Source organism: Paramisgurnus dabryanus, chromosome 15 (assembly GCF_030506205.2).
Source record: "Paramisgurnus dabryanus chromosome 15, PD_genome_1.1, whole genome shotgun sequence".
NCBI lineage: Eukaryota > Metazoa > Chordata > Actinopteri > Cypriniformes > Cobitidae > Paramisgurnus > Paramisgurnus dabryanus.
This window is the reverse complement of record NC_133351.1, coordinates 8548924-8564863: the sequence shown is the minus strand read 5'-3', so window position 1 is coordinate 8564863 and position 15940 is coordinate 8548924. Positions and strand designations below refer to the sequence as shown.

Sequence of the window (15940 nt, the reverse complement as noted above, 5' to 3'; positions counted from 1 at the left end):
TGCAGCACCTGTATAAACGAGACTGTGTCAGATTACTTTTAAATATGTGTTGTGTATTAATATTTACTGCCTAAACCTTGCAAAAGATTTAATTTAAATAATCACAAAAATGTGTGAAAATTATTTCATGAACAAAAAAAATTATGGAAATTGAATGTCAAAGAAACAAAACAGACAATTAATCGTCATAACCATCAAAGCCCTAAAACAGGCAATTAATTGTAATAATCGTCACAAGTTACTCGTCAATTAACAGACAGCCAAAATTCATAACCATGACAGTCCTAGTCGAAATTGAGGTTTTCATAAAAATAAGTACATTTAGCCCTCGTCTAGCAATCCCAATTTTCCAAATAGTCATTAAACATCTAAAATTAACTTTATTTGTACGTTTTCTAAGAGGTGAACCATCCAAAATGCTTAAGCTTACACGAAATGCGTGTCCATCTACTTGACATTTTGGTTTTCGGTTTTAAAACATGCAAGAATTAGAAAATAAAGTGCACAGTAAAGAGAATTGCGAAAAAAGCCGGAGTATACAGTATGTGACTCCGTGCATAATTCCCTCTTAAAGCGACAGTAGCCCCTATTTTTCTAATCGAAAATTTTTTTTTATGGTGAGTATATCCAGTGTGGAGATTAGCAGAAACAGTTGGCTTGCATCCAGATTTTTTGTTTGTTAAACAAACAACAGCATCAAAAACAACAACAAGAATAGCAGGGCAAGCATTGTGGTCAGTGGCCCTGTAGGCTTTTTATTGGCAAAATTTGTCCCATGGTGAAAACTAATTGAGGCACCCTGTCCCTCAACGTCGAGTGGCATTTTCTTAACTGTGACTTAGAAGCAAATATTTGTATTGATGATTGTAATTTGATTATTTTATATGTGTTATTTGTGTTTTGATAGATGTTTTGTCTCAATATTCTACATTAAAAGTAATGTCTTTTTTATTCGGGCTACTTGCATTCATTTTGGGCTACCAAAAACTGAAGAGTGGCTGCCCACTCTTTATTAAACAATAAAGAAAGAAAAAAGTTACATTATACATTTTTTCCTATAGATAGTTTTTGACTTTGTGTGTGAAACATCTAAAAGTTTTACCTGTAATTGTAAGGTATGGATGCAGTGATTTTGTTTTTGAACCTTCAAAATTCTTTTAACTTCATTTTTCTCAAAATTGTCATTTTTTGTCAGATTCCAACAAATCATACATCGATCGCTTTGAAGGTTTTTTTAATAGAGAAAGTTAAAATTAACATAACAAATTTTTGTTAACAGAATTCCTACTCAATTTACCAGCACGGGTCACAAATGATGAGATAAAGAGCATTTAAGTCTGATTTCAGTCATTGATTTTAATCTTTGACATGACCTTACTCAGTCAATATTAAATATATCAAAGTAGCTTTTTTGCAAATCTCATGATGACGTCAGACCTACACTTAAAGAAAACTTGGCCTAGATAACTTTCGCAACACGCAGTCCACTGCTGTGATGCAATCTTGATTGAAAGGTTTCAATGAGCGACTGCAATTACGTAACTGCGAATGGAATTTTCCATTCTCTGACACGCAAGGCTGGTAATCCAGGATACACCTGTATGTTCTCTTTGGATGTCAACTTTTGACTGCTTGATAAAACCTTTCGTAGGGAGTGTTCCAAGCCCTCCAAAGACCTCAGTCCCATACTTCACACTTTAACACAAAAGCCATTAACAAAGCTGACGTGATATCCTGGCTCGGCTCTCGACTTGATGCATTTGCTATCTATCATTTTGCTGGCTTAAAGGCTAATCACATCCAATTAATCCAGTAACATAGAAAAAGTGCAAATAATATAAATCCACAAAATAAATAACCCCAAAAACATAGTGCAACAAAAAAAGTGAAGTGTGGTGTTTGATTATTGAAGAAAGTTCCTACTTGCTGGTTCTGTAGGTGTATTTATAGGTGACCTCTCGGGAGACCTGACGCGCCAGTCCAAAAAGCTCATCTCTGCGAGTCAGCAATGCCACCTCCTTCATACAGAGCTGGGCTGCGGCTTCGTTTACTGTGAGCTGTGTAAAAATCAGGGACACATTTAATAATCCATAGCAGATGTGGAATTTATATGCAAAGTTATTTTACATTAGTAAATTACAAAGTAAATTACAAAGTAAATTACATTAGTTGCACATTGGATGATCCCGATGAGACTGAAAAAGACCAAAATGAATTACATGACTGAATTCAAATTATGGTCCCTGTAGCTCATTTGGAAGAGCATTGCGCTGATGCAAAGGTGCAATTACTGATAAAAATTGTATCTCTTAAATGCAGTTTAAGAAACTTGGATAAAAGTGCTTGCCAAATGTATAAGCATACCTGTAAAATTAAGTCTATTATTGTATAAAATAATAATTATTAATTAATAAATTATTAATTTTTTTATAACTTTGCCTTCATCTCATTTCAAACATGCATGACTTTCTTCTAGGGCTGCAAGATATATCACAAGCATGCATATCACAAAAGTTTGCAATATCTGAATTATTTTAATACTTTAAAAGGTTATGCATACTTTACTGTAGAATGTTGAAGATAGCAGAAATTTCCTCACAACATTTAAAGGAGATATTTCACAAGACTTTGTTAAGATTTCAAATAAATCTTTGGTACATATGTGAAGTTTTAGCTCAAAATACCATATAGATAATTTATTATAACATGTTAAAATTGCCACTTTGTAGGCGTGAGCAAAAATGTGGCGTTTTGGGTGTGTCCTTTCAATGCAAATGAGCTGATCTCTGCACTAAATGGCAGTGCCGTGGTTGGATAGTGCAGATTAAGGGGTGGTATTATTCCGATTCTGATATCACAAGGGGAGCCAAATTTCAATGACCTATTTTTTCACATGCCTGCAGAGAATGGTTTACCAAAACTAAGTTACTGGGTTTATCTTGCTCACTTTTTCTAGGTTAATAGAAGCACTGGCGACCCAATTATAGCACTTAAACATGGAAAAAGTCAGACTTTCATGATATGTCCCCTTTTAAACAGTTGTGCTGGGTTTAATCGCGATTAATTGCTTACAAAATAAAAGTGATTTTTTTTTGCATAATATGTGTGTGTGTGTGTGTGTGTGTGTGTGTGTGTGTGTGTGTATTATTATAAATAAATAAATAAATAAATATTATAAATAAATATTATAAATGTTATAAATAAATATTATTATTGATTTAATAAATAAATATTATTATTTATATTATTTATAATTATTTATTATTTTATATTTTATTTTTTTATTAATGTTTTTTTAAAGGAACAGTATGTAGGATTGTGGCCAAAACTGGTATTCCGATCACAAAACTTGTGGCTAAAACTGGTACTGCAATCACACAACTGGTGGCCAATACACAAAATGACAACATAAACATCAGTTGAGGGCTGCAACTCCACTTTTTAAATGACAATATCCTGGCCAGACCACTATTGTCAGTGATATAAGTATTTGAAATGAAAATGATTTCTTAATGTCTAGGGACATATCAGGGCCATTTTATGATTAATTGATATAAATTTCTTACATACTGTTCCTTTAAATATGAATGTGTGTGTATTTATATATACATAATAATTACACACAGCACACACATATATTATGCCAAAAAATCACTTTTATTTTTTATGCGATTAATCGTGATTAATCTTTGCCCAGCACTTAAAAAATATAGCAGAATTATTATTTTAAATACCAAAAGCATCCAAAGTGATAAAAGCTTTATTTTAAGTACCTCATGTAAGGTCAAATGCTTTCCATCTTTTCGTTTTGAGTCGAATCGGCCATATATGGCACTATACTTGCGAATCTCCTCTTCTCTATGGGGATCTTCCTCACTCATATCAAAGATGTGGCTGATCATTTTGGCTAACTTCTTATTTCCCTTCAACAGTTCTTTAACCTCTCCCGGGTCACTTTTAGGCAAAGTCTGTGAGATTCTTTCCACGCACTCCGCCACGGACTGTACCGCGGCCGCGTCCAGCACCTCTAGCCCATCCCGGGGAGAAGACGGTGAGCCCAGATCTGCAGGGGACAGACTGTGCTCGCTCTCCGTGCCGTGACTGGCCCAAAACCGCGGCTCGCTGCCGCTCTGGAGGGGCGAAACTGTCGCAGAAGAACTTCCGTTGCCCGCTTCTCCTTTTCCAGGGTCTACGCAAGCAGTCGCTAAACATTTGGGCACTTTCACACTTTGAGTTTCCCCACGCGCGCCGTTACCTGGCAACAATGTAGGTGACCCCTCAGGCAGCTTATAGACAGGAATACTGCAGACGGGCAGGGATGTGAGGGGTTGATTGAAAAGGGCTGGGTTTGTGACCCAGTCACGCAGTGCTTTCTGTAGGCGTCTGACGTGTAGGGGCTTGCTGGCCATACCCACGAGCGCCATGATCTCAAGGAACTCATCCTCACCGGCCTCGCACAGCTGCTGAACATCGTCGCCGCCCTGCTGGATGAAAGCGTCGTAGTAACAAAGCAGGTTGGCCCTCTGAAGAATGCGGTAGAGCTGCAACTCTCCAAGGGTTCTTGGTAAAGTCGCTGCCATACCTAAAAGAGATGAAAGGAAAAATATTAGTTTCACTCTTTCATTTGGCTGAGTTTTAAAAATGCAAGAACAGTGACAGGACAGTTGTGAGCCATATAATAAAAGTTCCCTGAAGTGTTCAATTAAATGTAAATATAATATCAACCTCACACACAACAAAAAAGGGAAGCAGGTCAAAATCAAAAGAGCTAAAAAATAGATGACATTGCCACTGAGGGTGGGAGGGAGGCAGAAATGTGTGGCTGTATTGAAGACTATAACAGTGTGCCTGTCAGGCTCCTGAACTGCTGGGAGTGTCACATGCCACACTCCACCTCTGCAGCAAGCGTAGGTGGGCTCTCTCGGCACAGGCCTCATTTGTTTCTGCCGGGATCCCGGTTCTACAGCTGGCACTATCAGGATCTGATCCACAGCAGCCGCAACGAGAGCGAGATTGGCTGCAGGGGAGGGAGGTGGGGTAATGGAGTTTTGTGTGGGAGTGGGCCAGTAGGTGTGCATGCTAAAGTGATACAGTTCTGCATTTCACTTTAATTCACCCACTTCTTCCTTAAAAGGATCCGAGGATTATACGATGATGCCAAACATACAACCGCGCATAATACTCTCAGCAAACTTTGTAAGAGACACTGTAATGCATACTAATATGGTAGCAAAACTCACTTTGTTTGCTCATTTGCAAGTTGTGCGAGATGAGTTTTAGAAATTATATAGCTATAAAAGTTTGGAAATTATATGATACCAAAGATTGGGAAAAGGCACAGTATGTTTTCCAACACCAGTAGATAGTGTGTTGTGTTGTTTGGTATTAGGACTGTGCAACAATATTGAAAAAGCTAACTGATGATACATTTTTGACCATAGTGTGTCAATTTTCTTTAGTACATTTAAAAAAAAACATTTAATACGTCATGCGAACAATTTTAGAGCAGTGGTCTCGCACATCTGTGAGTTGCCTGCCAAAACAGATTTTATTCTCAATTTTAATATTTATTAATTATATATTTTTATATTAGCTTGGCTTCTTTTATGTATGTTGACATTTTAAACAATGATAAAACATCAACAAGTAAAACTTAAATATTTTGAGTAAGTAACCCTCCAGATTGTTTTATCCATTTTGGTAGTGTTAAGAATTTTGTTTACTTTTATAATGCACTTTATTTTTAAGATTGAGGAGGTACAAAGAAGTTGCATTATCAGCTCATTTTCGGTTCATTGTTTTTTTAAAAGCACCATAATATATTGCAATATGTATTGTGCCGCAACATGCTCTGGCATGCTGTACCACAACCCATGTATCGTGGCATGGATAGTATCGTGAGGCCCAAGTTGATATTTAATGAGTCTATGGATTAATATTACTAATATGAATGTATTCAATGTGTAACCTTATTCACATTAACGAAAGCAGATAAATATTCACAAAGTTCACATGAACATGTCAGTATCCACAAGTGAGTGACAACGTGCAAGTGCAGATTCAGCATTCATAAAAAAAAAAAACATTTAATGAATTTGTAAACACATGTTTATGTCCTTATGCATCTCAATTTGGGTTAGTAAATGAATTAGGTAACGCATTTGCATATATGTCCATGCAACATACTGGAAGAAATATAGGGGAGAACCGGGGCAATAGTAACATGGGACTAGGGTTGTAATGGTATATCGGTATGGCGGTATACCTTGATATTAACTTTTACGATTATCATACCGTAAACATTTGCTTATACACGGTTTTGGCAAAAATTAAATCAGATCTCACCTGCGCTACTACGCACATGAAACTTCATTCGGTGCGACTGCTAGACTCCATTCATTAAAGTACGGCAAATGAAATGTCAGAGACTACAAATTATATCCCCTGTCCCCCACCAGAAAAAAAGTTAAAATCTACAATATGGGAATACTTTAGTTATACGAAAAACGAACTCCTTGAAGATGGCTATCCAGTTCGCAAGAAATGTGGACTAAGAGTGGCTGGACAAAAAAGCACTAAAGCCCATTTAAGTGATTTATATTACAGATCAATTTAAGTTGAATATACTTAGGCCATATAATAAAAACTATACATTTCACTCACTATATGACGATGTGAACAAATGAATATATCCAGAGCAGCTCTGAGAGAATTTAATGAGTATTTTATCATTTTATTTAAAATAATAAAATTAAAAGAATAAAAAAAGATTAAGAATCAAAGTTTACTTTTTTCTAAAGTTTATTTTTTCTTCCAAAAAAGTTTAATATAATAGACCATATGTTCAACCCAAAACCCCTATCTGTTTTTTATTAATTTAAGGGTCATTGTAGCTAATAATGATAATAATAATAAGTGTTTAATACCGCTAAACCGCAAAACCGTGATAGTTTCTGAGACAATTATCATACCGTGGAAATCTCATACCATTACAACCCTACGTGGGACGAAAGTAACAAAGCGATTTTCTCCGAGACCTGATAACATTTGCATCCCAAACTATGACAGCATCTTTAGCACGCAAACTCTTAATAGAGCTGACAAATATTGCGTTATTTACTCATTGTTTTCCACGTGTAGATCCATAAAGGTGTTTTCAACCATGATAAGTAAATTCCTAAAGCTGTCATTTTTTCTTATAATGCGTTGTGTTTCTCGTTTCATCTGATCAATATTATTATTATTATTATCATCATATTCATAGTGTTCAAACATAATTTTATTTTTATAGTGTTTTTTATTCTCAACAATTCAAGTTTGTACTGTCGGTTGCTTTTGAAATATTTGATAAAACTGAAATTTAAAATGAAAATGTAATGAATTTTTTACAAAGATAAATGACAAAATATGTTTGCAGTTACATATTAACCAGGTCATGGTCATGTCTATTTACTAAAAACAAGTGTAACACAAAAATCTATCTTGTTTTGTTGTGTTACTTTTTAACCCACCATGTGTGTTACTTTTGTCCCTGCTGCATTGTCAACGGTAATAATGCGCTCCCTAATGTTCAAAGGGAAATTATACTGAAGTCGTTTTACATTTGTTCAAAATTCCATCTGGTATTGAAAAACCACACTGGTGAGTTACTGACCACAGCAAAAAAAATATATCTGTCTAAAACATTATCTTTTAAAATTGGTACTTTCGGTCCTGTTCTCCCATACTGTAGATGCCGAAGAGTCCACCATTTCATGATTTTGGTCAACGTGACATCACTGAACCCCTCATAAACATCAAATATTTTCTCTAAGTACATTATGTGTCCTCTTATTTTGAATTACAAAAAACCTGCTTTGACAAAGGTTGCATAGGTACATGTGTTATGGTTCGATACATTAAAGGGGGGGTTCCCGGACAGGGATTAGTTTAAGGCAGGACTAGGCCTTAGTTTATTTAGGAAATATAGCTAGTTTTAACAGACATGCTTCTTAAAAACATTACTTGTGTGCATTTTGAGGCAGAACAAAGGGCACTTAAGATATGTCAGTTCAAGTTGTTTTCAGTTTGGACAGCTTTTACATTTGTTTTAGACTAGGACTATAGTCTAATCCCTGTCGGGAAACCGGCCCAGAGCAATATATTGCAATATTTCCCCAAAACATTTACATTTACGCGAAAATAAAAGTTGTTGTATACCACCTGGGCTATTCCAGTATGCGTATTGCTTTATATCGATAACTCAGCAAACAAATAAAAACATCCATTCGAGTTTATTAGCAAAGTTATTTGCATTGCACAGTATCACTGAAAAGCACAGTATAAACTGCATATTGTGTCACCGTCGCTCACCGAACACTTTTACCCCAAAATGCCACAAAATCATATAAACTAAAGTGTATTAAGTAAACATTCATAATACAAAAATATTCAGTATGCTGTAAAATGTGTCAACACATTTGAATACCAATACACTACGGAACAACTATCATGATCATTATCTGCATCAAACTCTACAATTTTACTCCACACTACAATTCATACATTAATTTAATGTAACACTTATGATGGAGATCAAGTCTCGAACATTGTCAATGCGATATTCTTGAGTGGCGTTGCGAGATGACAGATGCTGACGACGAGTCATAAAAACTATTAGTGCACCAGAAGTGAGTAAGAACAGGAACCCAGCGAGGCTAAGCGCAAGTACTGAAGAGTGAATGTATGAAGTCTAATGAGGACTCCCCGCCGAACGGCAGAGTGTTCCTGCCACTCTAATGGATGATGGAGGCCTAGACCCAAGTGAAGGGTGCCTTGTTGAAACCAATTCAATGTGAGCATGAATAGCACTTAGGCAGTAATTTATCCCAAACTCTCGTTCTCCCCAGCACACCCTACTCGTAACGCTGAAGATCTGAGGCCAGGGCTTCATGCAACATGCTGAGAGCACTCACAGCATGCGTTCATGTTACCCAACAGCGGCCTCTTATCAATCTCAATGAATAATGGATTCACACTGGTATCAGTCTTAAATAGCAGCACAAAACTATAAAAAAAGGAGCTTATATTGCATAGCAGATCGATCAGTCGGGTCAAAAAAAAAAAAAACTAAAAAGTAGAGAAGTATGATCTCTTTGCTTTTTAAAGACTTGAGCTGAAGTGTTTACCACAAATTTCGGAGGGCAACCTTTTCTAAAAACAAAAAAATCAATAGGCTTTACGGTTAAAGAAGCTTTAAATAAAAGACATGATGCAACTTTAACCTCATTAAAAGGTTGGTGACACATTACACGTCACAAGGTGTATCGCAATAAACCTGGAAAAATACAACTCATTCCCTTATTCGTTACATAGCACACTCTACAATATGTGTCTTCTCACCGAAGTAATCAACATTGCTTTTAAATCTCTTAGTTTCATTATGAGGACCACTGACTCAATTACAGCTTAAGCCTTGATGTTCTTCACTGTAAAGCCTGAAAGCGCCTCAAGGGATGCAATGTCAACAGAGCCTAAATGCTGACAGTAACTTAAATATGATTCATTACAGGGTCTGTTTGAGACAACATGGGGAGGAAAACCGGCATGACAAAAGTTCACCCCCCTGCATTTATATTAGTAATATCTGAGAAGGTCTATTGGAGGGTCTAATGATGTGAGGTGGTAAACAATGAGTCATATGCACGAGACACAGAAAATACAATACAGAATAAAATTTCCAATTACCTCATTTAAAACACTGCTAGTAAAAACAAAACAGAAGGCATCAACTTGAAGCGTAATGACGTTTATGGGAATAATAATAATTAAGAAGGGATATTATGTATGTAAATATGTCAAATAATAAAAATATAAAATTAACATTTAACACTGTTAAAAATGTCTATAGAAATAGTGCAGCTGGTTGCCAGTAATTTACTGTAGATTTAAATGTATGTTGTTTACTGGCAACAGTTTGTTCAAAGTTAAATGAACATTAAATATTAACAGTCTTTGTCTTTACAGAATAAAACTAAAATAACAACATCATGCAAAGCATTCTGGGAACTAAAATCTGAAGGAAAAAAGTTGATGGGGATTTCTGGTTCCCAGAAATTATAGTTTTATTCTGTATAGACAAAGACTTTTTAATGTTTGTTTATTTTTTTATAGTTTATTGAACAAACTGTTGCCAGTAAATAACATACATTTAAATGATCTACAGTAAGTTACTGGCAAACAGCTGCATAACTACAGCAAATGTCTTTATATATGTGTACCCTTCATATATTCATACACACACTGTACATAAATACATACACGTGCACGCTTTCAAATTGTTTACAAACTATATAGTATGTAGTAGAAATAGTTTTAAAACTATTATCTAAAATAAAAAATGATAACAGAGATGTCAATTCGTTGATAAAAACGTATTTCTTCTTTTAACGTCCCAGCATCAACACGTTCAAAGGGTATTGCACAACCAAGCCAACTGGGAAGTATTAGGAAAACTACACTGGGAAGTAAGGATGCTGTCGGCACACAACCGCCCACAAGGCGATACACAAACGGTATCTCGCGCTGTCCGGTGTGCACGGCGCGCACATGGACGGCAAAACACAAGCGCACGAGCAGCAAAGTTGCACGAAACATACGGTCTCAAACCCAGTCCTTGAGTGCATTTACACCAGACTGAATGAAAAACTGCGAAACGTACCTTTTTGTTGCCTTAGTTTTTTCTCCCAAACACTCTTTCCTTGTTCCACAATCGAAAAAGTTACAACTGACGATGCTCCGTTCAACTGGACGACGTTTCACCTGACGTCCCGTTGGCGCGAGAGAGAATGCCTCTGTCACGCGCTAGTCGCGTACTTCAACTGTTCGACTCTCGCGCACTCTTTCGTTTAAACTACCGACAAACAGAGGGACTCTCAAACTAGTCGCTTTCCGCTCTCTCCCCTACTGCCAGAATTGGGATATTCCGCGCTTGCTACATTGCTCTCTCACTCCCACGCGGCTGCGTGACGCAGATCCTGGCGTGGGCGGTAGCGGCGCGTGGGAGGCTGCTGCATGGAATACCAAACCTCATATCAGCCGCGCGTGCACCGCCGCACACATATAGGCTACATGCATGGACGTTTATCGTGTTTGTTAACCCTACTCAAAAATACCCCATCGTGCGCATGACGGACGCGTACGGTTCGGTGGCCGCCTGTACGCCCACACCTGTGCTATAATTGCCCCCTCCCATCCTCAAGTGTAAATTCACCTGCTGCCCACAAGCTGTCACACAGAGTCCTTTTGCATTACAGCTGGCCCAGATTCAGATCTTATTAGTCCTACCGATTCCGTTTTTAGTATTGCAGAACTGATGACCATATTGTAAGATAAACAAGCATACTTATAAATAATGTATTACTTTAAACATGAAATCTTCAGAGGATTTAGTTAATTATGATTTCAGTGCACGTGGGTCTTTAAAGTATAATTAAAGAAGTAATTCTGAATAAGAGAAACTTTGCATTTGATGGGGAACAATAGTGTTTTAGGTGAATTTCGATATGCAATCTTTGTAAAGCCAACTCAAAAATAACCTATATTTTAAAAATGAAACCCTCTGAAGATTTGGTTAGATATAATAGTACATGTGGGTCTATAAATTATAATGAAAGAAAATACTAAAGTAAAACTTGAAGAGAAAGTATCAATTATAAGCTTAATATTTATATTACGATTAATAAAACATGTTTAGTTGATGCTTCAACCCACCAGTGTTCACGCCAAACCTGTGTCCTTGGTTTTCAGCCCTTGGTGTTCCTGTAGCTCAACTGGAAGGGCATTGTGTTAGCAGAGCAAAAGGTGTGGGTTCGATTCCTAAGAAAACATACTGGTAAGATGTATATCTTGAATGCACTGTAAGTTGCTTTGGATAAAAGCATCTGCCAAATGCATAAATGTAAAGTACACTTGGGACTATTGAAGGGACTAGCGCAGGAAGGTCTTAAATAATAAAATAAAGACAACACTGAAAAAAGATAACACTTAAAGAAAAATTATAATTGCATATGATGGAAAACACAGCGCTTGTAAGAACAAAAACAGTGCATTTCGTTTTTTAAATATTAAATGCTTAAATGCATTGCCTGAAGCTCTTGTCATGACAAAAAACACTTATAACACTACAATAAATTGTACAAGAAAGTAAATTTTGTAATGCAAATAAGGGTACCAACTGCACTTCAGTCCTTACATACTTTATTACAATGATGCTGGTTACATTTTAAATGATGCATTGCACACTGAAGTCAAATTAACTAAATGACATTTGTTCTTCCAGTAAGCAAGTCACATTCAACTGGGTAGCACGCCAAAGGCTCAGATTATTATTCATAAAACAAAATAAAAAATAAAATCACAGAGCAGCTCAAGCTAAATTAATTCTGGATGTACTTTGAAACAGACCTTAACCTGAACATCTTACACTGTATGAATATGGTGCTTGTCTTGCAAACACAAGTCCTTTTTGAACTTGCACAGATGTGCACGCTGTCTTTGAGTGTGGTCCTTATGTAGCCCTTTTTATGAAAACCCATCGGGAACAAGAAAACTTCTCGATATGGGGATTGATACTGAAGGGCTTTTATTGTTACAATGACTCAACCAAAACAAACCTCTCCCCTCTGCACATCCAGCTAGCTGCTCCTCGGTGCTCATATGCAGTGTTCCATTCAGGGATGTTCTCACAGACACATTTTGGGGTCTGCCACAGGAAGAGGACTGAAAAGAAAGATGGGAGGGGCCGTGGTCCTGTATGCAGCCACTACACACTCCTCTTTCAGGATATTTACACTCCCACACACAGTGATTCAGCTGGCTCTAATCCTTTCCACACACACATACATAATATCGCCGCTGGATTAGACTGCATCAGACACCCATGACCAAAGACTATGGCTGAGATCCTTTTCATGCAAGTAAAAACGTGTGCGCCCCGGCTTTCAGTGGGTCACAAGCCAAAAATGGCTCAAAGGTGTATTTTGATATAGACAGAATGGAAAATGCACATAGTAAAATGTAACATAATCATGCATTGTTAGGATATGAAAATAAACAAAAGAAAAGAATAGTGATGATATCTTTAGTTGCTGACTTCACAGGCCATTCGTCCAATCAGACCCTGTGATATTTTGATAATTTTATGTAGAAAACAGTAAATCACAAAAAATGACCATGATTCCAGATGCCAATGTGAAGAGGTTAGATGACACACCTCCATCCTTACTAAAGGGTAAAATGATAAATTATAGTATGCAAGGTAAAAAAAACCCTGATGCATATTTGTGTTTATATTTTATCATTGCTGACTAAGCTATTTGTACATAATGCATATTTTAAATGTGGTTGTATATATCATCCAAATGCAAATAAAACATTCACACATAAATATCTCAATATTCTCAACAGAATTTGTTTAATATACTTACATGTCACAGTTAATGATATAAATAGCTAAACAACACTTTCACTGTGCCTACTAATAAGTGAGGGTGTTAGGAGTGATACTGAGATACACAAAGAGAGAAAGTGGAGGTTGGGTATGGCGAAGCAGGGGATGCCAAAATGGGTGAGAGAGCGACAGGGAGAGAGAGGAGTACAGTAAAAAAAATCTTCGAATCTGCCTTGGTATTACATTCTATTTTTAGGAAGTAGGCCAGCAACAGCTAGCAGCCCAGTGACGATGCCATGCATGCTTGATTATTTTCTTTTTCTTTATTCCCCTGATGCACAAAGACAAACGGAAAAGATTTTTGGAAAGATGATATATGTAACAGTACAATGCCAAAATAAATGATGAAAAAACGCTGGCAGGAAAAATATTACATATTTCTGTTTTGACAGTCGATTGACAGATGGCAGCCACATTGACTCTAAGAAAGCCAACTGTGCCAGTGACAAGTTGTTGTATATAAAAAGCTTGAAATAGCACAAAGGGGATTAAAACTGATCTGAGTTGGACTTACAGGTGTTATATGCATTTTCTCTGTAAGATATCTCGGTACATATACAATAAAAAATCGGTGTCCTTGTTACAGTGTAATTATACTGTACGTTTAAAGGGGACATATCATGAAAATCTGACTGCTATAATTTGGTCCCCAGTGCTTCAATCAACCTAATAAATGTAAAAAGAAAAAAGTAATTTATTTTTGGTAAACCATTTTATTCAAGCATGTGAAAAAATAGGTAATTTAAATTTAGCTCCCCTTGTGATGTCAGAGGGGGATAATACCGCCCCTTATGGTGCATTTCCACCAGCCGCAGTAGAGGCGGCAAAAACATGCTATTCGCGTGTAGTTGGGCGCTTTAACATTTGAGTTCATTCGCTTCATGAAATTCTAGTCATTCGAGACATTCACGTGGAAATTTGTGTGATGGGAGGGACTGCTGCGACTCCGCAGAGACTCCACCACTCCGCTCGCTTCCTGTAATCACGTCACTACTTCAGCAAGGTCCTGATTGGTTAACAAGGCCCGGAATTCGGCCGAATTTCAGATTTTTCAACTCGCGTGTCTCAATTTGCGCTGAATGTGCCATGCGCTCTGCGCATTCCGTGCCATTTGTGCCACGCTTACCGCATGTACTGTGCCGCAGGATGCCTAATATGCGTCTTTGCCAGTGATGGGATTAACGGCGTTATAAGTAATTGGCGTTAGTAACTGCGTTATTTTTTTCAGTAACGAGTAATCAAATAAATTACTGTTTCCCCCGTTATAACGCCGTTATCGTTACAGTCTCTCAGCCAAACACTGTTTTTCTCTTGTGTGTGTTGTGAGAAACATAACGAATGATGATTGGCTTAATTTCCATCGGTAGCCAACCAGAGGCAGAATTCACAAAAAGGCCCGCCCACACGCGCAGGCCAAGTCAGAGGAGCGAGCAGCAGTGTAAAAAAGTCTGAGCAACTTGGTCACTTTGTCGCTAGATTTAGCAACTTTCTATCACTTTAGCGACTTTATAGGACAAATCTAGCTATCTTTTCTGGCGTGGTTGGAGACTTTTGTAGACTGACATGAAAATACGCGTCATTTTGTCTTCTCAACGAGCAGCGGTGCTGCTGCTGACTGTGCCCCATCTCAAGGCACTGACATGCAGCCCGGTCATCGCGCATCAATCACTCCGAAAACAACGGCGACAGGGCGATGGCAAGTACAACAAGCTCAAAGGTAGCGGACGCAAACACGAAGTATAAAGCACTACTTTTCCATTGTTGAGGTGAAAGGCAGGAATGTTTGTGTAATGTGCAACTTATGCCCATGAAGAAAAAGTCTCTCCACGTCTGTGGCAAGTAATTCTGATCTAATAAAGCACCTCACATCGTCACATGCTGCCACAAAATTAGTGATTTCTCTTTAGTATCCATTTTAGTCATTTAACATATTTAATTTTGTAAGGGGCATTCAAGTTATTTGAAATATTAATTTTTTTTAAGTAACGCAGTAATTACTTTTCCTGGTAATTAATTACTTTTATAATAATGTAACGGAGTTACTAACTCAGTTACTATTTGTGAGAAGTAATTAGTAACTATAACTAATTACTTTTTTAAAGTAACGTTCCCAACACTGGTCTTTGCATTGACTTAACATGTAAATCCCTCGCGCTTGCCGCGTCTAATACGTCTGGTGTGAACCCTGCATTAGTCTGCCCTATCCAACCACGCTCATTTGCATTTAAAAGCACACACCCAAAATGGCACATTTTTGCTAACACCTACAAAGTGACAATTTTAAAGGGATAGTTCACCCAAAATGAAAATTCGGTCATCATTACATTTACTCACTCTAATGTCGTTACAAACCTGTATAAATGTATTGTTCTGATGAACAGAAAGGAAGATATTTTAAGAAATGTTTGTAACCAAACCTTTCCTGGATGCCATTTACTTAGTACTCTTTTT

At 37.1% G+C, this 15940-nt stretch overlaps 1 protein-coding gene across 2 annotated transcripts in view; it reads right to left on the bottom strand.

The window, feature by feature from the left end:
* nab1b (NGFI-A binding protein 1b (EGR1 binding protein 1)) overlaps positions 1-11113 on the bottom strand; it is a 31160-nt gene extending 20047 nt beyond the window's left edge. For both annotated transcript variants that reach the window (XM_065252128.2, XM_065252129.2), the window contains exons 1-3: positions 10700-11113; positions 3774-4582; positions 1924-2057 (exon numbers count right to left, since the gene is read on the bottom strand). In XM_065252128.2, coding sequence (XP_065108200.1) covers positions 1924-2057; positions 3774-4580 — 941 coding nt within the window. In that variant the 5' untranslated portion in view covers positions 4581-4582; positions 10700-11113. The remainder of the gene's footprint in view (positions 1-1923; positions 2058-3773; positions 4583-10699) is intronic.
* Between the last annotated feature and the right edge of the window lie 4827 nt (positions 11114-15940).